At 53.3% G+C, this 23435-nt stretch overlaps 2 protein-coding genes across 3 annotated transcripts; one reads left to right on the top strand and one right to left on the bottom strand.

The window, feature by feature from the left end:
* Positions 1–1612: 1612 nt before the first annotated feature.
* On the bottom strand, positions 1613–8540 carry PIH1D1 (PIH1 domain containing 1). Of its 2 annotated transcripts, XM_027515153.1 has the most exons (10): positions 8458–8540; positions 7130–7223; positions 6681–6747; positions 5276–5455; positions 3779–3840; positions 3606–3687; positions 2859–2988; positions 2554–2629; positions 1866–2009; positions 1613–1736 (listed from the first exon to the last, which is right to left on the bottom strand). In XM_027515153.1, exons 2-10 carry the CDS (start codon positions 7217–7219, stop codon positions 1695–1697), a joined length of 873 nt encoding a protein of 290 aa, XP_027370954.1. In that variant the 5' UTR covers positions 7220–7223; positions 8458–8540; the 3' UTR covers positions 1613–1694. The 2 variants fall into 2 exon arrangements, with proteins under 2 accessions (XP_027370954.1, XP_027370956.1); XM_027515155.1 differs by lacking the exon at positions 1613–1736 and having other exon boundaries at positions 1954–2041.
* ALDH16A1 (aldehyde dehydrogenase 16 family member A1) lies at positions 8448–23013 on the top strand. The gene is made up of 17 exons (XM_027515152.1): positions 8448–8700; positions 13846–13948; positions 14356–14482; positions 15464–15642; positions 15728–15805; positions 16042–16223; positions 16310–16462; positions 17178–17363; positions 17554–17649; positions 17849–17985; positions 18154–18259; positions 18345–18469; positions 18826–18993; positions 19272–19473; positions 21150–21335; positions 21680–21802; positions 22376–23013. The coding sequence occupies exons 1-17, from the start codon at positions 8611–8613 to the stop codon at positions 22535–22537; spliced, it is 2403 nt and encodes an 800-aa protein (XP_027370953.1). The 5' UTR covers positions 8448–8610; the 3' UTR covers positions 22538–23013.
* The last annotated feature ends 422 nt before the right edge of the window (positions 23014–23435 follow it).

Here is a 23435-nt window from a genome sequence, read left to right as displayed (position 1 = left end):
ACAGTTTTGCCTGTGTTTGAGAAAACCTCGAATTCTTAGGGAGGAGAGGCTGGGGGCTGGGACTCCTGGGTTCGAGGGAGGAGGGAGCCGGGAGCTCGGACTCCAGAGTCTAGGGGAGAAGCCCGCGGAGCCGTCCGCACGCGCCACCCTGCGGCGGCAGAATCCCCGGTCTGGGTGTGGAGGCGGCGGCCGCGGCTCCGAGCCAGGTGTGAAGGTGGAGCAGATGGTGAAGAGGAGGGAGTGGGAGGGGAGCCCCGCCGCTGCCAGATCTCAAGCCTTCGCCGGAACCATCACCATGGAGACCGCGGAAGGCAGAGAGGACCCAGCCCCACATTTTCGGGACCCGGGAACGAGTTCTTCAGCCTCCCACGGAGGGTTCCTTTGCAAACTACAAGTCCCAGCGGCCGCTGGACTTCACCGTTTTCTTCTGAATGACTGCATACTCAAAGGGCTGCTGGGAGTTGTAGTTCTCTGAGACAATGGATTGAAGTTGCTTTGCGCCCTCTGTTGGACACGAAGCCCAAATTCACTCCTGAGGACCAAGGGATCCTATTCAATGTCATCCCCAAAACATTTGACTTTCTCACCACTCAGTTCATTCATTTTCAGCCACATTGGCCACCTGGCTGTTCTTTCAACATCTACCACTGAGGCTCCTGCATTTATCTATCCTCCTAGGATTCACTATGGAAGAAGAGGATGTTGGCAATCATTCATTAACTGAACAAATAGTTCCTACTAATGCTGAAGCTGAAGCTCCAATATTTTAGCCACTTGTTGTGACCATCCGACTCATTGGAAAAGACCCTGATGCTGGGAAAGATTGCGGCAAAATGAGAAGGGAGCAGCAAAAGATGAGATGGTTAGATAGCATCACCGACTCAATGGACATGAATGTGAACAAACTCCAGGAGATAATGGAGGACAAAGGAGCCTGGCAGCCCATGGGGTCAAAAACAGTTGGACAGACTTAGGGAGTGAACAACTGCGAGTCAGGCATTGTCACACTATAGGGTACATCGCACTAATGAGAGTAACACTGAGTACTGGGGACCACCAGAGGAGGAAACCAGGGAAAATCAGAGAAAACCTGAAGAATTGAAAGGCCTTCCAGGGAAAGCGCACTAAAAAGGAAAATTGGGAGGGTGGGGGCAAGGTGTGGGTGGAAAGTCAGATGAGCCCTGTGAGGGCAAACGAGATGTACTGGAGTAGATCTGGGTAGGTGTACTCGAGAAAAGGATCCTACGAAGGGGAACTACAGAAAGGTGCAAAAAATCAGTGTGGTTCACCGTGACTAGCCTGAGTGACTGGAAGAGACAAAATGGAGTGTGAAGGGGACCGGATAGCACAGAGCCTTGAGTGCTCGGCGGAGGGGCTTGGACCTTCTCCCAGGGGTGCTGGAGAGCCAAGGAGGGGCCGTGAACAGGAGCCGGGCAAGGTCAGCCCTGAGACCTTGTTGGGGACAAACAAGGGGTAAGACAAGAGGTCAGGAGGCCAGGGAGAACATCCGGGGAAGAGGACGAGGCCTGAGCTGGGGCAGTGACCTCTACGGGACTCCAGCCCAATGTCCATCTTCCCTCCCATTCCCCATGTACTCCTAGCCACACACAAGACAAAGGCAAACATCTTTTATTTCAGTTTTAGAGAAGCCACCAGCCTCTCCCCTCAACACAGAAGCATAGGAAGACATCCGGTCAAGAAGGCACTGACAGAAGGGGCATGGCCACCATCAGTTGCTGAGAAGAGAAAACAGAGAGAGGATTCAGAGCCCAGGGGTCCAGCCCCCTGCCCCCTCTTCCCTCAGATCCAAGAGTCTAGGCCTCCCAGGGTTCCTAGCTTCCCCAAACCCCCAGCCCCCCAGGTACCTTTCTCTTCTGATGGAAGGCTGCCTTGCTCTCATCACAGTTGATCCGCAGGGGGATGTAGGTATCCAGATGGTACAGCTGCTGGGGGCCCCCCATCACCAGGCGATTCTCCCCAACTTCCAGCGACAGCCCCAGAGCACCATCCTGGAGGTGTGCGAGAATCAGCCCACCCTTCCCTTCCCAGCAGCAGGATGATCAGAACACAGACCAGAGAGAGAAGCCTCACGTGTTGGGGTACCATATTAAAAGAGTCTAATCTCCCAGGAAAAAGGTGAAACTCAAAGTGTTAGTCACTGTCGTGCTCCACTCTTTGAGACCCCATGGACTGTAGCCCACCAGGCTCCTCGGTCCATGGAATTTTCCAGGCAAGGATACTGGAGCGGCTTGCCATTTCCTTCTCCAGGAGATCTTCCCAACCCTGGGATTTAATCTGGGTCTCCCACATTGCTGGCAGGCTCTTTACCATCTGAGCCACCAGGGATGCCCCGGAAAAAGGTGGGACACAGTAATACAGGTCTGAGCACTGTAAGGACAGCACCGGAAGTGGGCCTAAGGACCCCGGGGAACAGAGAAGGCAGCTGGGCTCAGGGGGCAGCACTAGCCAGGCTCACACTGGTCTAGCAACATTTGTTGCAATCTCTCCCATCACTCCCTGTCCAAGACCCCAGACCTCAGGGGATGCGCTCACCAGTTTGGGGAGGTCGATTTCAGCCAAGAGGAGGTCAGGGGCCTCCAGCCAAAGGCTCAGGTGAGGCTTCTCAGGGCTGGGGAGGAACAAGACCCAGAATTCAGGAGAGCCGCCAGGACTTGGCCAGGACTATTGCCTCTCTTTCTCCCTCCCAGTCCTGGGGCCTCAAGACACCTTCCCAGGTGAAATTCCACTTCGCTTCCTTCTGTGTTCCCAGAGCCCCAGGACCCCGTCCCGAAGTATGGAGCGAGATATTACAAAGAATGTCGGGGAGACAGGAGATAGGGGCCCCGTTGAATGCTCACCCTGCCTCAGGTCTCGGGGAGCTGGGCGTGTGTAGGTTCCCCAGCTCCTGGATCCGAGGACGCTGCTGGGAGCGGATATTTTGCTGGGAGATGGAGCCCAGGAAAGGTCTGTTCTTCAGTATGCGCCACTCTGAGGGGAAGGAGCACAGGGTCAGAGGTCACATGAGTCCAGGTTTCCTTCCGTTCTTTCTCCGCAGGGGAAGAGGGTCCTGTGCTGGGAGAGCCTCACAGGAGAGGCTCTGCCCTCTGCCTAGGAGGCCAGGCGTCTGACCACACCCGAAAGCTAGACTTTAGAAAGCCTGTCTGCGATAGCTCCGCCCCTTCGGGTTCTTCAGACCCCGCCCTTCTCTGAAATCCTGGGCCTCTTTCCCTCTCCTCCCAGAGCCCTCTCCCCGAACTCTACAGCCCAGAGTGCATGCGCTGTCTCTTCAGTCATGCCCAACTCTCTGCGACCCCGTGGGCTGTAATGTGCCAGGCTCCTCTGTCCATGGAATTTTCCAGGTAAGAATACGGGGGCGGGATGCCATGCCCTCCTCCAGGGGATTTCCCCGAGCCCGGGATGGAACCCCTGTCTCCTGCGTCTCCTGCAGTGTAGGTGGATTCTTTACCGCTGAGCCACCTGGGAAGCCCCCTACAGCCCAGAGGCTAGTATAATCCCTGCCCACACTAGTCCCACTTCACGCGGGAGCTGCCCCCGAACTGCACTGGGCCTGGCTCCTCCCGGTGGCCCTGGCCCCACCCCCTCACCTGGATTCAGCTGCAGGCCGTATTTGTCCTCAAGGCCCTCCCTGGCGATGGTGATCACGAGCTCTCGCAAGAAATCGCTGTTCTAGGGGTGAAGAGAGGGAAGACATGCGGGACGCTGAAGAGGTGGAGGGAGAGGCCCCGGCCCAGGCCTCCCCCGCAGCCCCGCCCCCAACCTGCATCCTCCGGAAGAAGTCGCTGTTGACAGCTACGTCGTAGGCGGTACAACCCTGGCCTTCTGCAGGGAGAAAAGGGGGTGAGACCCCCAGCCCTCGGTGGGAACCCCAAGGCCCAGGCAGAGTTAAGGAAAACACAATCAAGGAAAGCAGCCACAGACCCAGAGAAACCCAGAGACAATTAGGAAGTCAAAGACACCAAACTTGCCAGTTGGACTCATACCCACCGCCTCGTCTCCAGTCTCTTCCCCTCTGGCCCTTTCCCACCAAGTCCCAGAGCTCACCCTGTTCACCCTCCCCAGTTCACAGTCCTCCCAGGGCTCCCCAGCGCCAATGGGAGAAGGCTGAGTTCTTCAGCCTGGCGCTGGAGGCCCTGCGTGGTTAGCTCCCTTCCAGCTGCAGAGAATTTCACTTCTCCCGCACTTCGTCCCTGTAAATTTCCTCCCATCACTACTGTTCACTGACCAATTGAATCATTTCTCTGGCCTCTGGACCCCTCTCTCCTCTCTGCCTAAGACCCTCTTCTCTACCTTGGCCTGATGAACTGCTCTGATTCCTTCCACTCTTATATCCAATGTGTCCTCCTCCAGGAAGCCTTCCCTGATCCTTTAGTGGGAGTGAAGAACCCCCTCCAGCCCAGCACAGAATCACACCATATTGAAATCGCATCTGTCTCCTTTGCCCTCATCCAAGACTGAGAGGTTTTTCAAGGGCAGGTTCTGGGTTTTGATAAGTGCCTACTCCCCAAGGCACTGGCCAAGGCATCATCCCAAAGGCTTGATGGGGACATATGTGAATTGAAAAAACAAGGATAGAGAGACAGAAACTCAACAGAGACGAGACAAGGCAGAGACATAGAGACAGGGGAGAAGGGTGCAGAAGAAAACAGGGGTGAGTAAGAGCTCGCCAAGGACTAGAGTCAGATCAGCTAATGAGCACCTGCTCAGCCCCACTATCTCCTGGGGTGAGGCACGGAGAACTGCCAGCCTGGCCAGTTGAGTAGAACCAGGACTTCCCAGTGAGATTGTGGATATCCAGGAGGTTAGAGGGAGAAGGCGATGGCACCCCACTCCAGTACTCTTGCCTGGAAAATCCCACGGACGGAGGAGCCTGGTAGGCTGCAGTCCATGGGGTCGCTAAGAGTCGGACACGACTGAGCGACTTCACTTTCACTTTTCACTTTCATGCATTGGAGAAGGAAATGGCAACCCACTCCAGTGTTCTTGCCTGGAGAATCCCAGGGACAGGGGAGCCTATTGGGCTGCCGTCTATGGGGTCGCACAGAGTCGGACACGACTGAGGCGACCTAGCAGCAGCAGGAGGTTAGAGATATGCCTTGGGGAAAAGGATTAGATAGGGGGTTGGGGGCGCGGGGGAACAAGTTTCTAGGTTCTGAGGGAGGGTGATCCCGGGTCCTGGAATCTTTGGTCCTAGGGAAGAAAGGATCATGGGGGTGGGGGTGGGGGGTAGATTCCTGGGTCTTCTCAAGGCACTGACTTGCATCCAGTTCCGCATGTGGCTCTCCCAGACTCATGGGGATGCGAAACCCGGCCTGGTCTTCCTCCAGCATTTGAAGCAGCTCATCCTCAGTCAAGTCAGCCGGTGGAGGGATGGAGGGAGAGTGACAGATGTTGATGAAAACCTTCCCTTCAGCTGAGTTGGTCTTGATGCAGAAACCTGGTGGCAATGGGTTTGTCCTTGACCATCTGTCTCTGTGTGGGTCTCAGTGTCCATCCTTCTTTTGATCTGTTCCCCCTCCTTGAGTATTAGTCCTCCCCTTTCTGGGTCTCTTCCTTGGGATTTCTGATTCTCTTTGAATCTCTGGCCCCCGAGTCACCCATTCCCTCTATCTCTTTTTAAAAGTTTTATTGGAGTATAGTTGTGTTACTTTCTGCTACACCGCAAAGCAAGTCAGTTCTACATATATACATACTCACTCTTTTTTAGATTCTCTTCCCATACAGGTCATTACAGAGTACTGAGTAGAGTTCCCTGTGTTACACAGGAGGTCCCTATTAGGTTTTGGGTGTTGTTGTTGTTGTGTTTTTTTTTTTTACTTTTTGGCCACTCTTAGTAGCATGCGGCAGAGAAGGCAATGGCACCCCACTCCAGTACTTTTGCCTGGAGAATCCCATGGACGGAGGAGCCTGGTAGGCTGCAGTCCATGGGGTCGCTAAGAATCGGACACGACTGAGCGACTTCACTTTCACTTTCCACTTTCATGCACTGGAGAAGGAAATGGCAACCCACTCCAGTGTTCTTGCCTGGAGAATCCCAGGGACGGGGGAGCCTGGTGGGCTGCCGTCTATGGGGTGGCACAGAGTTGGACATGACTGAAGCGACTTAGCAGCAGCAGTAGCAGTAGCATGTGGGGTCTTGGTTCCCTAACCAGGGATTGAACCTGAGCCCTCTGCAGTGGAAGCTTGGAATCTTAACCACTGGACCGCCAGGGAAGCCCCTAGTTATCTATTTTATATATGTGTGTGTTAGTAACTCAGTCGTGTCTGACTCTTTCCAACCCCATGGACTGTAGCCTGCCTGGCTCCTCTGTCCATGGAACTCTCCAGGCAAGAATACTGGAGTGGGTTGCCATTCCCTTCTCCAGGGGATCTTCCCAACCCAGGGATCAAATCCAGGTCTCCTGCAATGCAGCCGGATTCTTTACCGGCTGAGCCACCATATAGTAATATATATATGTCCATCTCAATCTCCTAATTTACCCCTCTCCCCTCTTTGGATCTCAGTAACCTCCCTGCTTTCTCTGGGTCTCTGTTCACTCTCGCCACCCTAGGCCTCTATACCCCACTACTGTGTCTCCTTCCCCCCTCCTCTCCCTATGCTCCCTGTCCCCAGCTCTCTCTGGGACTCTATCCCTCTCTCCTTGGGTTTCTGTCTTTCTCACCAGGTTGAGGCTGTATCTGTGTGGATTCGGGTCTGCTTGTCTGGGCTTGCTGGAGCTCCTTGGAGGCCTGTGTAAAGAAACACAATTTCCAGGTTTGGCATTTGTGCTCTCAGAACCCCCTCATTTGTTCCTCAAGGGTTCAGTGAGTACTGTTTACCTATATGAGCCAGGCAGGGCCTAAGACATACTATGTCCCCTTCCTACTTTGAGGAACCTGAAGAACAACCCCAATCTTACTCCCATTTCATCCAAAGAGTAGCAAATTTAAACAACTACAACTCCCATAGGCCCTGTTGCCTCCCCAGTGCATGCTGGGAACTGTCGTCCCCTTTCTTAGCGCGCGCGCACACGTTCACAAACCACACCCCACCAAAAAGAAAAAAAGAAAAAAAAAAAAAAAAAAAAATCCCCTGAATCCCCTGGGACCCAGGAGTCCATTCAGTCTTCACCTGCAGCAGCAGCTCCTCGAAACGCGACGTCTCAGCGCCCATGGTCTCTGCATCGTTCAGCTCCGGCACCAGCATCTTCGAGTCGGCCATGGCCCTGCAACAGACCTAGGCGTCCTCAGCAACCCCGACGTGGGGGAACCTTCACCGGGAACCGAACTCTGAGGCCTGCTTCCCGGCCCTCAACCGACTCCCGACACCCACAATTCTGTATGAAGATCTGCGAACCTGGCCTGAGACTAATTTCACTCAGACCAGATACTGCGTCAAACCTCTCGGGAGCCAGTATCTCTAGACTAAGTGCCGAATATGTTAATAACAACCCCTCTTCCGGTCTCTGCGTAACAAAGAACTCTGGTAAGCCACACTTCCTACTACCGCAAAGCTCATTCACCAATCCTACAACCGCATTCCTAATCACCAATCCAGTCTAAGTCTGTAGCCACGCCACTATCTCAACCAATCAAAACTAAATATTGGTAGTCACGAAATGACACACTTCCTGTGTGGTTTAAAGCCACACTTCCGCCCCTTCCCGCCAGCCACAGAAGCTACACTTCCGCCCCTTCCCGCAGCCACACCCGGCCAGATTACTGGGCAAAGCTAGCACACTTTTAAAGCCTTAACCTCAATGAAGTGAAAGTCGCTCAGTTGTGGCCAACTCTTTGTGATCCCATGGGCTGTAACCCGCCAGGCTCCTCTGTCCATGGAATTCTCCAGGCAAGAACACAGGAGTGGGTTGCCATTCACTTCTCCAGGGGATCTTCCTGACCCAGGGATCGAACCTGTGTCTCCTGCATTGCAGGTGGATTCTTTACCGTCTGAGCCACCAGGGAAGCCCCTTTACCTCGGTGTCCATCCTAAAAGACTCCTGTCTGATCTCAATCACCTCGTCCTCAAGAGGTAGATTCGATTCTCAAGTAAAGGTATTTCGAACTAAAACCACACTTTCGATCTCCAATATGAACAAGGTGATGGGAAGACACCAATTCGGCCACTCTTCTAAATCTGAAGGCCTCGGAACTATTTGAAGGCACCCATATTTTCGTTCTGGGCTTCCCCGCTGGCTCAGCGGTAAAGAATCAGTCTGCAATGCAGGAGCCGCAGGAGACAGGGGTTCGATCCCTGGGTTGGAAAGATCCCCTAGAGGAGGGCATGGCAACCCACTCTTGTATTCTTGCCAGGAGAACCCCATGAACAGAGGACCCTGGCGGGCTACTGTCCATGTGATCGCAAAGAGTCGGACACGACTGAAGTGACTTAGCACACACATTTTCATTCCTCCGCCTTTGAGCACTGCGCATGCTTCAAACCACTTCCCACGCACAGACCTATAAGCGGAGTAACCGGGTGCTAAGGCGGAGTTACGCCCTGTGTCCTGTAGCTCCGCCCTTTGGGCTAGAGGGGGCGGTGCTGCCCTTCGGACCTCCAGGTTCCTTCGGGCAGAGAGCCCCGCAGTCCGTGGAAAAAGGTCTGAGAGAGTGATGGCTGCGACGCGGACAGCATCGCGGGCCTGCGAGATCTTCACGACACTGGAATACGGACCGGCACCGGAGAGCCACGCATGCGCACTGGTGAGGGCTTGCCTGGATCCGCGCTGCCTATCCCCCTTCGCGGTCTTCAGGGCCCAGTTTTGCGCGCGGACTCCCGTGATCCACCGCGGCAGCTCAGCAGCTCCGCCCCCTCGGCTCCCGCTGCTTCTTAGGATCCAGGCTGGAGGGCGTTCCCTTGGCCTTTGACGGTTGTTGTGTCTTTGCCGGTTAGTCTGTTCTCGCGAGTCTTCGTGCCTGTTCTGTTCCACGCCCAAAGACTCAGTGTACCGCTTCTCCGAGTCTTCAGAATCCGTCCAGTGGGTCCTGTCGTTTTTCAGGGTCCCCTCAGAACCTCCTGTGATCCCCGCGGACTCAGAATTCCTGTGGCGCTCAGAATTCTGAGGGCGCTCAGAGCCTGGGTAGATTTCCTGTGATTCCTCAGAACATCCTATGGCTCCCGGGGTCCTAGAATTCCAGGAGGAGGTCTCCTTTGACCATCTGGAGACCTCCAAAGAGTCCCCGGAATTCCTTAGCCATCACTTCAATACTTGTGAAGTTTCTATAGTCTCAGGAACTCTCAGAACCCCAGGATATATCAGAACTTCCTATAATTACCTTCGACCCCGCAAAATAATCTCGTGGGGCTCCAGTGATCCCTCAAGAGTCCCCCAGAACGCTCTTGGGGTTCCCTGTATAAGTAGTGAAAGTCGCTCAGTCATATCCGACTCTGCGACCCCATGGACTATACAGCCCATGGAATTCTCCAGGCTAGAATACTGGAGTGGGTAGCCTTTCCTTTCTCCAGGGGATTCTTCCCAGCCCAAAGATCGAACCCGGGTCTCTCTCCCGCATTGCAGGCGGATTCTTTACCAGCTGACTCACAACAGAAACCCAAGAATACTGGAGTGGGTAGCCTATTCCTTCTGTATCAGTAGAGTGCCTCAAATTTTCTATACAGGTCCCTCAGAATCCCCCACGGAGCCATCCTGATCTCATAGGGCCCTCTGGCACCCACGTGTGAGAAGCTTGGGCTTCTCTGGAGGGAAAGAGGAAGAGGTTAGAACAGTGGTTCACATACGTGGAAGAAGATAAGACCAGAGCCTGGTGTGGGCTGTAGAGATGGGGAGGAGGGGATGAGGCAGAGATGCAGGAGGAACAGGGTTTGAGATACTGAGAGGGCAAGGACAATGCCTCGTGTCTGGCCCTGTCCTTGTCCTCCCACCTCACCCAGGAAGAGTAGGGTCGCAGAAAGGTTGGGCTTGGTTATCACATAGCTATGATGAGAGGGACCTGGGGACAGCCTTGGGTCATGTGCAGGAGTCAGATACTGCCTGTGCCTGGGCCTCAGATCTGGAGACAGGGAGCTCACAGAAGAAAGAGAATTGAACAGTGGGAATGATAAGATTATTTAGAAATGTAGTGCAGGGCTTCCCCGGTGGCTCAGCGGTTAAGAATCTGCGTGCAGTGCAGGAGACATGGGTTTGATCCCTGGGTCAGGAAGATCTCTGGAGGAGGAAATGGCAACACACTCCAGTATTCTTGCCTGGAAAATCCCATGGACAGAGGAGCCTGGTGGGCTACAGGGCATAGAGTTGCAAAGAGTCGGACATGACTGAAGTGACTGAGCACGCCACAGTGTAGACTCAAATAAGTGGATCTGGGATGGAATACAGAGAATTCCCACACTTGGAGGTTGGTTAGAGATAGACTATCCTGAAATAGTAATAATGGCATAATACTCAATAAATTGCTTATATTTGTTGGGTGCTTTCTATGTTCCAGCCTCTGTGCTTAGCAAGTGCTTAGTCACTCAGTTGTGTTCAACTCTGCGACCCCATGGACTACAGCCCACCAGGCTCCTCTGTCCATGGGGATTCTCCAGGCAAGAATACTGGAGTGGGTTGCCATGCCTCCTCTAGGGGGTCTTCCCAACCCAGGGATCGAACCCAGGTCTCCCACATTGCAGGCGGATTCTTTACCGACTGAACCACCAGGGAAAGCCCTGTGCGCAGCATGATATCATTTAATCCCCAAAACAGTTGTGAAAGGGGATTATTGTCATTTAGTGATAGCACACAGAGGCTTAAAGAGGTAAGTAATAGGCTGATGGTCAACACAGCTTAAATGTCAAACTGAGATTTGAACCTGAACCCTGGATTCCAGAGTCCATGGGCCCCCACAACTCTCACCACCACCCCCCTGCTGCCCTGCAGCTCAACCTTACAATCTGTGGACCAGATTCAACCAGCTAACATGTTTTCTTTGGCCTGAACTTTATTTTTTTAAAATGTGCATTAGTGGACAACTAATTTCAAGTAAACATCCGGGATTCCAGCTTCTCTTGAAAATAAAATTCCAAAGTTTGGCAACCTTTGGCTCACATTCCCTGACAAATACCATCTGGATCCAATAGCTAACCGTCTTTTTAGACAAGTCCTGAGTTCTTAGTCTCTACCAGTGGCCTTTTCTCACCCCAGCATGGCCTGCCAGGACCTTGTGGAACATTCTTTCCAGGTTTTGTTTTTCTTTGGGGGTGGAATTTTGCAAACTTTCACAGAGGACTTAAATTATGAACTCTAATTCACCCATCACTCAATGTCAACAGTCATCCAGTGTTGTAGCTCTTTGTTTTCTCTTTTTTTTCCTGGAGTGATTTAAAACCCGATGACCTGTTAACTTCTCATAAATATTTGAATCTTCATTCCTAACAGATAAGGACTCATTTTGCAACATAACCACCAGGCCATTTTCACATTAGCAACATGAACAGTCATTCTTTAATATTGTCTAGTGTCCAACTCATGTTCACACATCCCCAGCTTTTTCCAAAATGTGACTTTCCATGGGGGCCTTTGAATTTGGAACTTCTGAATTTTTACTTTACTTAAAAATTGTTTAAAGAGAAATGAGGGCATTTCCCTGGTGGTCCCATGGTTAAGACTTTGTGTTTCCACCACAGGGGCTGTGGGTGCAATCCCTGGTCGGGGAACTAAGCCTGGCATGCTGCATGGGATGACAAAAAATAAATAAATAAGAATAATAATATTTTTTAAAGAAGAGAAAAACGAGGACTTTCCTGGTGGTCCAGTGGCTAAGCTTCTGTGCTTCCAATGCAGGGGGTGTGGGTTCAATCCTTGGTCAGGGAACTAGATCCCACATGCTACAACTAAAGATCCTGCATGCCAAATAAAGATAGAAGATCCCACTTACCACAACTGAGACCCAGTGCAGCCAAGTAAAGAATTTTTTAAATCTTATTAATTATAAAAAAAAGTAAACAAAATGAGAAGGCCTACCTGGTAGAGTAAGAGAAAATCAGGAGACTGAGGCATTGGGGATGCAAAGAGAAAACAGTCTGCAGAAAGAAAAAAGTAGGAAGGATATCTTAGATTTAGCAAGCATTTGGGGAAGACAGGACCAGGGAGAGAAAGAAACAGGAAGCAGAGATGGTGAAATGCAGTAAAATTAATAGAAAGTCTTAAGTAAGTGCCCTTCTGAGCATATGACACATAGTGATCCATTTAATTCTCACCACTGACCTGTGACATAGGGAGGGACTGATTATCCCCATCTTCCAGATGGGCTAGCCAAGGCCCGAGTATTATAAGATCCAGGCTAAGAGTGCCCTCACACAGGAAGATGTGGAAGCCACCTGGCTTAAAAGTCCCACCTCCCAAAGAGACCCTGTAGCAGTGGTACAGTCATTAGACATTGCTTCCAGGGTCCTGGCAAGGGACGTGTCCAGCATAAGAATGCAGAGCACTCCAGCAACGCTCGATTGTTGTTGTTGTCCCATTGCTAAGTTGTGTCTGACTCTTTGTGACCCTTGCTCAAACTCATGTCCATTGAGTTGGTGATGCTGTCTAATCATCTCACCCTCTGCTGCCCCCTTCTTCTGTTGCCCTCGCTCTCCCGGCATCAGGATCTTTTCCAGTGAGTCGGCTTTTCACATGAGGTGGCCAAAGTATTGGAACTTCAGCATCAATTCTTCTGGATTGCTTTCCTTTAGGAGCGACTGGTTTGCAAGCAGTGATCTTCGGCACCCAATCTTCTTTATGGTCCAACTCTCTCATCCGCATGTGACTGCTGGAAAGCTTTGACTTTGACTTCCGTATAGCTCTGACTATTCGACTTTTGCTGGCAAAGTGATGTCTCCCACTGGATTTTTATGGTCTATTCCCAGTTTTCCCAGTCCAGGTGTAGTGGATCAGTCAAGGGTCAATGTTGTCTAGAAATATAACTAATTTTATCAGATTTCCAGGGAAATCATTTCTTTTTTTTTTTTTTTCTTTTTAGCTGCATCGGGATCTTAGTTCCCTGACTAGGGAGCAAACCCATATTAGAAATGCAGATGCTTAACCACTGGACCACCAGGGAAGTTCTAGTCATTTCTATTCAAGAAGGTCATTTCTCCATGGAGAAGAAAAAGTTTTATTAATGCTTTGTTCACATTCTCCATGTGTAGAAGTCAATAGGACATCCTTCATACACTGCTGGTGGGAAATGTAAAGTGGTTGCTATAGTAAACAGTTTGATGTTTCCTGCATAAGTTACTCTGAACATTGCTATATGATCCAGCAGCTCTGGGGTACATATACCCAAAAGAAGTATACAGGTATTCAAAGACTTGTACATGAATGTTCACAGCAGTACTATTCACAATAGCCAAAAGGCAGAAAATAACCCGAATGGCTATCAACTGATGAGTAGATAAACCAAATGCCATCACTCCAGACAATGGAATATCATATCAAAAAAAAAAAAAAATGCTTGAGCTGAATAAAAGTGAAAATACAACATATCAACTTAAAAAAACAGAATTTAAAAATGGTGAATTTAATGTTTTAAAGTGGTAAGGAACCTGTCTGCTAATGCAGGAGATATAAGAGATGCAGGTTCGATCCCTGGCTTGGGAGGATCCCCTGGAGAAGGTCACGGCAACCCATTCCAGTATTCTTGCCTAGGGAATCACATGGACAGAGGAGCCTGGCAGGCTATGATCTGTGGGGTCACAAAGACTGAGTGATTTATCACACATATATATTTATATGTATTTTCTTCCTACACAGGAAAATAACTGATGAGGTAAAGGGGGCAGATATTCCTCTCCCAGAGGACTCTGGGTAGGGGTCCAGCTCCCCCAGCCACCTCTCAGATCCCTTTCCTAACTGTTTCCACCTCCCCCAGGCCTGGTTGGACACCCAGGACCGGCACTTGGGTCACTATGTTAATGGACAGTGGTTAAAACCGGAACACAGGAGTTCAGTGCCTTGCCAGGATCCCATCACAGGTATATGATGTCCCCCAGATGTGGGAGGGAGAGGTATCTATGGCCCCAAGTGTCCCCACCAACAACACACCAGTCCCCTTGCTCACGGCCCTGAGGGCAGGGAGCAGCTGGTGGGAGAAGAAGGCTGAGATTTCTGGCTCCCTTTGATAACAGTCTTCCTAGCTATGGTCCTAAGCCCCTGTGGACACTTTTGAAGTTGCTGTCTCATAAAATCCCATCCTTGCCTGTGGGCAGACCTATGTAGATTTATCTCCATTTGTCAGATGATAAAACTGAGACCCAGAGTGGGGCAGGGGACCAGCTTTACTGCCTTGGGCTACTCCTGGGCTCCAGAAATGTCAGCCCCCTCCAGTTCTGACAAAGGCTCCCCCCACCTTCCAACTGGGTCCCCCCATTCATCTCCCTAGGAGAGAACTTGGCCAGTTGCCTGCAGGCTCAGAGCGAGGATGTGGCAGCAGCTGTGGAGGCTGCCAGAGCCTCATTGGAGAACTGGAGCACGCAACCCGGAGCGATTCGGGCCCAACATCTGACCAGGTGATGCACTCGAGGTGTGGACCCCAGGGGATGGAGACGGATTTGAGAACAAAGACTCTTCCCCAACATCACACTGAATTCATTGGCAGCTCAGGCTCATGTTCCCAGCTTGCCTTTGAGCAGCTGAAACATCCATTTCCCACTGTTTGCTGAGATTTGTAATGACAAAGCCTGATTCCCTTAATATCCTTGGGACTCTTCAGGGCACAATTTCTCAACAGCTCCTTGGGGCTGGTGAAGCCCCCAAAACCGTTTTTTGGGTTTTTTAAATATTTATTTATTTGGATGTGTCGGGTTTTAGTTGTAGCATGATGAGTGTGTGCTAAGTCGCTTCGGTCGTGTCCAGCTCTTTGTGACCCTATGGACTGTTGCCTGCCAGGCTCCTCTGTCCATGGGATTCTCCCAGGGAAGAATACTGGAGTGGGTTGCCATGCCCTCCTCCAGGGGATCTTCCCCACCCAGGGACTGAACCCACGTCTCCTGCAGCTCCTGCACTGCAAACTGATGCTTTACCACAGAGCCACCAGGGCATGTGGGATCTTTAGTTGTGTCATGCAAACTCTTAGTTGCGGCATATGGGACCTGGTTCCCTAATCAGGGATTGAATCTGGGCCCCCTGCACTGGGAGTGCAGAGCCTTAACCACTGGACCACCAGAGAAGTCCCACTCCAAAACACTCTTGGGGAAGTTAGAGACAAAGATGCCATTTCCCCAAAGAACAACTGAGATTCGAGGTTAAGCTTTCATTTCCTGGCACCTTTGGGGGAGGTGGCCAAGATCTTTACACAGCAACCTGAGGTTTTGAGTATTTCCCAGATTACATTTCTCATCAACCTTTGGTGCCCTCCACCCCTGGTAAATAGTGTGGGGATGCCCCAAGGGCTCCTGGGAACTATAGTTCAGGGACACAGCCTGTGTTCCAAGACTCTACCTGGCCAAGGGGCGGTGGGAAATGGGCATTCCCTGCTGCCTGCTCCACAGGCTGGCCAAGGTGATCCAGAAGCACCAGCGGCTGCTGTGGACCCTGGAGTCCCTGGTTACTGGACGGGCCGTTCGAGAAGTTCGAGACAGGGATGTGCCCCTGGCCCAGCAGCTGCTCCAGTACCACGCAGTCCAGGCGCACACCCAGGAGGAGGCGCTGGCAGGCTGGGAGCCCATGGGTGAGCCGCAGGAGTTCCAGCCCCTAGCCCCCACCGCCCTCGCCCTCCCCCCGGGGCCTGTGCCCAGTCTCCTCTGTTCCTGCAGGAGTGATTGGTCTCATCCTGTCCCCCACCTTCCCCTTCCTGGACATGATGTGGAGGATTTGCCCTGCACTGGCTGTGGGTAAGTGGTCGGTGGGGTCTGGATCCCGGGTCTGAGGGAGGAGGGGCTGGGGCCCTGGATCCTGGGTCTGGGGAGGAGGGGCTGGGGCCCTGGATCCTGGGTCTGAGGGAGGAGGGGCTGGGGGTCTGGACTCCTGGGTCTGAGGGAGGAGGGGCTGGGGGGTCTGGATCCTGGGTCTGAGGGAGGAGGGGTTGGGAGTCTGGACTCCTCGGTCTTGAACTACCTACTTCCCCCAGGCTGCACTGTGGTGGTCCTGGTGCCCCCAGCCTCCCCGACGCCCCTCCTCCTGGCCCAGCTGGCAGGGGAGCTAGGCCCATTCCCAGGAATCCTCAATGTGATCAGCGGCCCTGCCTCCCTGGGGCCTGTTCTGGCTGCCCAACCTGGAGTCCAGAAGGTGGCCTTCTGCGGAGCCATCGAGGTATCTTGGAGGCGGGGGGGCGGGGCCATGGCTGGGGAGGGGCCAGCATGCTCCGCCCCCTGCTGAAGGCTGTGCGACACCCCTAGGAAGGACGCGCCCTACGGCGGACCCTGGCAGGCTGGGTTCCCGAGCTGGGACTGGCATTGGGGGCTGAGTCGCTGCTGCTGCTGACGGAAGTGGCGGATGTGGACTCGGCCGTGGAGGGTATCGTGGATGCAGCCTGGTCTGACCGCAGCCCGGTGAGACTCCTGCGCCCGTGGGCCCCCCATCCTGGGGGCTGGGCATGTCCGTCACCAGAGCTTGGGGCCGCCTGTCTTCTTTCATTTTAATTTTCAGTTCTTTATGGCTCCAGACTCTTCTATCTTTACACCATCGCTTGTGCCAGACATCGCCCCTCAAGCTTCTGAGTCTCCACGTTCCTGCCTCTCCCGGTCCTGCAGATGAGGGGGCTCTGTGTCTATCTTTCATTGTTACTTTAGTCGCTGAGTCGTGTCCAGATCTTTGCGACACGATGGACTGTAGCCCGTCAGGCTCTTCTGTCCATGAGGTTTCCCAGGCAAAAATATTGGAGTAGGTTGCCATTTCTTCCTCGAGGGGATCTTCCCAACCCAGGAATCGAACTCATGTCTCTTGTGTCTCCTGCACTGGCCGACGGGTTCCTTACCACTGAGCTACCTGGGAAGCCGCTATTGTTCTTTAGGACTCTTCCTTTTTCTAAGTGTCCACGTCCTAGATTTCTAAGCTCTCTGTTCACTCTGCGTCACCAGCTTTCTGTAACTCCACATCCTGCCTAGGGTTTGGAGCCTCAGGGAGTCTCCAGGGTCCTCGGCCTCTTCGACCAGACCCTCCTCTGACCTTTACATGATGTCCCCCCATCTTGGCCCTCTGTGGGTCTGTGGCCCATCCACGTGGGCCCTGAGTTAGTCCACTCTGACACCTCCCTTCTCCTAACAGGGGGGCCTCAGGCTCCTCATCCAGGAGGCTGTGTGGGATGAGACGATGAGGCGGCTCCAGGAGCGGATGGGGCGGCTGCGCTGCGGCCACGGGCTAGACGGGGCCGTGGACATGGGAGCCCGGGGGGCTGCCGCCCGTGACCTGGCGCAGCGCTACGTGAGCGAGGCCCAGAGCCAAGGTGCACAGGTGAGCTGGGGTACAGACTCTGGAGTTCCGGAGGAGGAGGGGCCTGAGAGCTCACTCCTGGGCCTGGGGGAGGAGGGGCCGGGGGCCTGGACCCCTGGGTCTGAGGGAAGAGGGGCTGGGGGTCTGAGTCCTGGTTCCCTGGGGAGGAAGAACCAGAAGGGACTGGCAGGTCTTTTCCTCTTTCTCCCAGGTCTTCCAGGCTGGCAGTGAGCCCTCAGACAGCCCATTCTTCCCCCCGACTTTGGTCTCTGATCTGCCTCCAGCCTCCCCATGTACCCAGGCAGAAGTGAGCCCTTTAGGTCCCAAAGGCCCTACTCCGTCCACCCATCTTCTGCTGGGCATGGGCAGCAGCAGCACACAGAGGTCGCCGGGGTGGCCATTTGGACTGGGTCTGGGGGCTGCTAGCTGTGGACCCCTAAGGTGTCATGGGGTGTTGGAGGGAGGGACCAGCCAGGCCCTCTGAGCCCCTCTGTCACCCCCTCCAGGTGCCATGGCCTCTGGTGGTGGCCTCCCCCTTCCGCACAGCCAAGGAGGCCCTGGCTGTGGCCAACGGGACGCCCCGTGGAGGAAGTGCCAGCGTGTGGAGTGAGAGACTGGGGCAGGCCCTGGAGCTAGCCTACGGGTCAGTGGACGCCTGCTGGGGCACACAGGGGGTCTGCTGGGAGGCCCCAGCTTCCGTCTCCATGTCTTCCCCCTCTGTGGGTCTCTCCCATCATCCCATCCTCACCTCTCTGACTCACCACCCCCCCAACTTTCTACGTTTCTCTCTGATGTCTCCTGCTTCCCACAGGCTCCAGGTGGGCACGGTCTGGATCAATGCCCATGGCCTCAGGGACCCTGCAGTACCCATGGGTGGCTGCAAGGAGAGCGGGTCTTCTTGGCATGGGGGGCAAGATGTGAGTAACCACCTCCCTGCATGGCACCACCCCTTCATCTACCTTGTGCCCATCTCACGGCCTCTTGACACTGCCCCTCTCCCAGGGTCTGTACGAGTATCTGCGGCCTTCGGGGACCCCTGCCTGGATTCCCTACCTGTCCAAGACTCTCAACTATGACGCCTTTGGCCTTGCTCTTCCTTCAACCCTACCAGCTGGACCTGAAACAGGGTGAGCTAGTGTAGGGACTACAACTCCCAGAATTTGTGGAGGGTGGAGGGGAAGAGGGGAAGAGGGGATCCTCCCTGGACTGAAGGGAGGGTCTTTAGGGCCATGGAGGAGGGGGTCCCTGAGTCCCGCTGAGAATTGCTTTCTGAGTCTTAACAGCCTCACCCCCAGCTGCCAGGCCTGACAAGAGTCTCAGTTCCGCTCAATTAAGTTCTGTGCTCCCCCAGAGATTCACGGGGCCAGGAGTGCGGGGTCCTGCAGAGGCTCGTGGGAGCCGGAGTGGTCCATCCAGGGAGGGGTGAGGGTGGGTTCTGGGCAGGGGCGGCCCTGACCCATCCCCACCCCTCATCCTCCTGCAGCCCAGCACCCCCCTATGGGCTCTTTGTGGGGGGCCGTTTCCAGGCTCCTGGAGCCAGGAGTTCCAGGCCCATCCGGGATTCACAAGGCAGTCTCCAGGGCTACGTGGCTGAGGGCGGAGCCAAGGATATCCGCGGTGCTGTGGAGGCAGCTCACCAGGCCGCCCCCGGGTAAGTCGGAAGGGGGAGGCGGGGTGCATTGCTTGAGATAGGCCAGGGGTCATGGGGTGTTAGAGGACAGGGTCTGAAACCCCAGGGCTGGACTCCAGGATGCGGAATCTGAACTCTCAGAGCTGACAGGATGTTTCCAGCCCCTCACTTTCCTCCCTGGGCAGACGGGCAGTGGGGCCTGGATCAACAGGCTAGGGCCTGTGAACAGAGGTGGGGCACTGGGAAGAGCCAGGATGAGGAAGCCAACCCCCAGTGTGCACGGTCGCGTCCGCCCACAGCTGGATGAGCCAGTCCCCAGCGGCCAGAGCGGCCCTGCTGTGGGCCCTGGCGGCTGCGCTGCAACGCCGAGAGCCCAACCTGGTCTCAAGGCTGGAGAGGCACGGCGTGGAGCTCAAGGTCGCCAAGGCGGAGGTGGAGCTGAGCGTGAAGCGGCTTCGGGCCTGGGGGGCCCGGGTCCAGGCCCAAGGCTGCGCCCTGCAGGTGAGAGGGGTCTGTGGGCCGGCAGACAGAGCAGGCAGTCTGGAGTGGGGTCAGAGCAAGGGGTCCGCAAAGAGCCAGACTGGAGGTCCAGTGGCTCTCTGGAGCCTGCTGGTGGGACCATCTATGGGACAACTCCTTTGGGAAACAGTTTGGCACTTTCTTAAAAAATTAAATATACTTTAAACATGATTCCTAGGTATTTATCTAAATGCAATTTCTAGGTTTTATCCCAAGAAAAATAAACACATGTATCCATACAAAGACTTATGCACAAATATGTATAGCAGTGTTACCCACAGTAAACCAAAAGAGGAGTCCAAATGTCCCCCGTAGGTGAACAGAGAAAGAAATTGTGGTCCATCCATACCATAAGGACTTCCCTAGTGGTCCAGTGGTGAAGACCCTGGGCTTCCAATGCAGGAGGTGCATGTTTGATCCCTTTCAGGGAACTAAGATCCCACATGCCATGTGACGCAATTAAAAGATTTAAAAAAAAAAATCTTTTTTTAAGGCATCCATGCAATGGGGTCCTACTCACACTCAGGAAGGAACAAGTTACAGCATGTGTGAAGCTTAAAATGGTTATGCTGAATGAAAGAAGCCAGATAAGAGAGTACAGACTGTATGATTCTATATCTAGAAAATCCTAGAAAACACACACTCATTTATAAAGAGAAAGCAGATCACTGGTTGTCTGAGGACAGAGGCAGAGGGTTCAAGTAGAGGCAGGAAGGAAGGGTTATCTAGGGGTACAAGGAAATTTGGGGGGTGACGCTCATTATCTTGATTGTGGTTGTTGGTTTTGTGGGTATATACATATATCAGAACTCATCAAATTGTGCTCTTTAAAGTGTGTGCAGTTTAGGTGAATTCCCTGGCGGTCCAACGGTTAAGGCGTCCTGCTTCCAATGCAGAGGGTGCGGGTTTGATCCCTGGTTGGGGAACTCAGATCCCACATGCCTCGAGGTGGTGGAGCCAGAAAAATAAAAGTGTGTGCCGTTTAGTGATAGTCAATTATTAATATAGTCAGGAAAACCTTAAAACACATACACACACACACATGCAAACAAGCCCATAGGCCAGGTTTTGAGATCTGTACACATGTTAACCGGAGAAGGCAACGGCACCCCACTCCAGTACTCTTGCCTGGAAAACCCCATGGACGGAGGAGCCTGGTGGGCTGCAGTCCATGGGGTCACTAAGAGTCGGATACAACTGAGCGACTTCACTTTCACTTTTCACTTTCATGCATTGGAGAAGGAAATGGCAACCCACTCCAGTGTTGCCATTGAAAGTGAAGTCACTCCAGTGTTCTTGCCTGGAGAATCCCAGGGATGGGGGAGCCTGGTGGGCTGCCATCTATGGCGTCGCACAGAGTCGGACACGACTGAAGTGACTTAGCAGCACACATGTTAACTCATTCTATCCTAACAGCAAATCTCTGAGGTAGGCACTATTATTATACTCATTTTAAAGGTGAGTGACTGAGGCACAGAGAGGTTAAGTAATTCACCCAAGGTCACACAGCTGATGTGAATGTCTACATTATGATGATTGGAATTGTCATGGAGAAGCAAACTGGGGGTGAGAGGAGAAAATGGGCCAGTGATAGAGAAGGTTGGAGGAGGGTAGTCAGCTCCCCTGCTCTGCCCTTGACCTCCTTCCCGTCCCTGCAGGTCGCAGAGCTGAGAGGCCCCGTGCTTCGGCTGCGGGAGCCGCTGGGCGTGCTCGCGATTGTGTGCCCGGACGAGTGGCCCCTGCTTGCCTTCGTGTCTCTACTGGCCCCTGCCCTGGCCCACGGCAACACTGTGGTCTTGGTGCCCAGTGGGGCCTGTCCCATCCCTGCCTTGGAGGTCTGCCAGGTACAGTTGCGCGCCTGCCTGCCGCTGCTCCCAGCAGCCTGGGGAGCAGCAGAGGGGATGAAAGATGTCCCATGGCTTGCAGGAGCTCAGATCTCACCCCACCCCCCTTGGTAACCATGTAACCCACATCCTGGTACCTGAGCCTTCAGTCCTTGTGGTCCCAGTGATGGTTCTCTCCAGACTGTGAGCCTTTATCAGTCATGACCCCAGTCCTGACCCCAGTCATTCCTGCCACGACCCCCATGGCCACTCCCTAGATGCTCACTGCTCACCCTCCCGACTGCCCCCAGTGTCTCTGACTCCCTTCCTCCCAGCCCTGGATGACCCATTCTCCCATCCGCTAGGAGATGGCCACCTTACTGCCAGCGGGCCTCGTGAATGTGGTGACAGGAGACCGGGACCACCTAACCCGCTGCCTCGCCTTGCACCAGGACATCCAGGCCCTGTGGTATTTCGGATCTGCCCAGGTACTTTTTGTTTTGCCATCTCCAGTGTCTTAAACTTCACCAACAAACTCTACCTTTTCTGGGATCCTGGCTGCACCCCCTTAGAGTTCCCATTGCTAAAGGGGAGAAACTTCTTGGCAGCTAGGTTCTGAGGTCCTGCCCCTTTAGAGCCCCTGTTACTAAGGAAGAGGATCTCCTTAACAACAAGGGCCTGATGCCCAGCCCAAAGACCTACTCTCATTGGACAACCCATTGCTAAGGACCACACCCTAGCAGCAGAGTCAGAAGCCTACAGTCCACCCTCTTGGTCTCCTGATAGTAACAGATGGAAACTCCTCGTCAACAGTTACCGCTGGCCCCATCCTTTTGAGTGTGGGCTGTTACGGAGAGAAAGTTCCACAGCCATAAAGGTCAGCCTTGTTTCTCTCAGCATCTGGAAGGTTTGCTTGCTGGGAGCTGAACTTTCTAGCCACAGAGCCTAGGTCAAGGGTCAAGCCTGTCTTCTGTAATAGCCCTTGTTGCCAAGGAAGCATGTGCTTAGCAACCAAGCCAGTAGATATGCTGACCATGCCTCTCTGCCTCTCCCCACACCAGGGCTCCCAGTTTGTGGAGTGGGCCTCAGCAGGAAACCTCAAGCCGGTGTGGGTGAACAGAGGCTGCCCACGGGCCTGGGATCAGGAGGCTGAGGGGGCAGGCCCGGAGCTGGGGCGGCGGGCAGCACGGACCAAGGCCCTATGGCTGCCCATGGGGGACTGATTGCCCAGCACTCCCACTCCATCTCGGACAGAGAAGACATGGACCCCAACTGACGCCAGACATCTGGAACTTGCCTTAGTATGGTTCCCGTGCCCTCCAATAAACTCTGACCAATCTTGGCTGTGCTTCTGAGGGGAGGATGGGAGGAAATAGCAACTTCTGGCCTATTGAGGCCATTTCATTCAGAGACTCAGCAGCCCTGTGGGCTGGCTCCAGGACAACGCAGTGCTTGTGAAACAGATAAAGGGGACGCAGAAGCTTTGGACAGGGCTCTAGGGACTCTTGTCTCTTCTCGTCTTTTCCATCCAGTGGCTCCTGCTCCCTGGCTTTCTCTAAGTATGCCTTGCCTCAAAATCTGTGATGTGCTGGTGTAAAGTAAACTGCAAACACACACACAAAAGCAATTATACTCCAAAAAGAATAGTAAAATACAGTGGCTTTCTGGAATAAAATAAAATCCCTGGTGAGTAACTTTGGCCAATGTCCATGGTGTGAAATCTACTGTGTCAATCTTAAGTTCCAAATGATTGAACCGCTGGCTGACGACTCCTGAATTTTTTAACAGTCAGCTCCTATGAGCCACTCCAGCATACTACTGTTTTGAGAATTCCTTTTTTTTTTAAAAAATATTCTCTTATGTTTTCATACAGTGTTTTTTTTTTTTAATTTTTTAAAAATTATGTATATTTATTTTTGGTTGTGCTGGGTCTTCAGTTACTACATGCAGGCTTTCTTTAGTTGCAGTGAGCAAAGGCTATTCTCTGTTGCGGCACACAGGCTTCTCACTGCGGTGGCTTCTCTTGTTGCGGAGCACAGGCTCTAAGCTCACAAATGAGCTTCAGCTGTGGCTCACAGGCTCAGTAGTTTGGTGCATGGGCTTTATTTGCTCCGGGCCATG

Source organism: Bos indicus x Bos taurus, chromosome 18, assembly GCF_003369695.1.
Source record: "Bos indicus x Bos taurus breed Angus x Brahman F1 hybrid chromosome 18, Bos_hybrid_MaternalHap_v2.0, whole genome shotgun sequence".
Classification (NCBI taxonomy): domain Eukaryota; kingdom Metazoa; phylum Chordata; class Mammalia; order Artiodactyla; family Bovidae; genus Bos; species Bos indicus x Bos taurus.
This window is presented reverse-complemented; position numbering and strand designations above follow the sequence as displayed.

Excerpts from the sequence above, each read along its gene's own strand:
- PIH1D1 (XM_027515153.1), bottom strand. The coding sequence starts at position 7,219 with ATGGCCGACTCGAAGATGCTGGTGCCGGAGCTGAACGATGCAGAGACC. Across the intron at positions 5,456-6,680 it reads ACAGATACAGCCTCAACCTG|GTTTCTGCATCAAGACCAAC; the intron begins GTGAGAAAGACA and ends CATTGCCACCAG. Across the intron at positions 2,989-3,605 it reads CGGCCTGCAGCTGAATCCAG|AGTGGCGCATACTGAAGAAC; the intron begins GTGAGGGGGTGG and ends CCTTCCCCTCAG.
- ALDH16A1 (XM_027515152.1), top strand. The coding sequence starts at position 8,611 with ATGGCTGCGACGCGGACAGCATCGCGGGCCTGCGAGATCTTCACGACA. Across the intron at positions 15,806-16,041 it reads TTGCCCTGCACTGGCTGTGG|GCTGCACTGTGGTGGTCCTG; the intron begins GTAAGTGGTCGG and ends TACTTCCCCCAG. Across the intron at positions 16,224-16,309 it reads CCTTCTGCGGAGCCATCGAG|GAAGGACGCGCCCTACGGCG; the intron begins GTATCTTGGAGG and ends CGACACCCCTAG.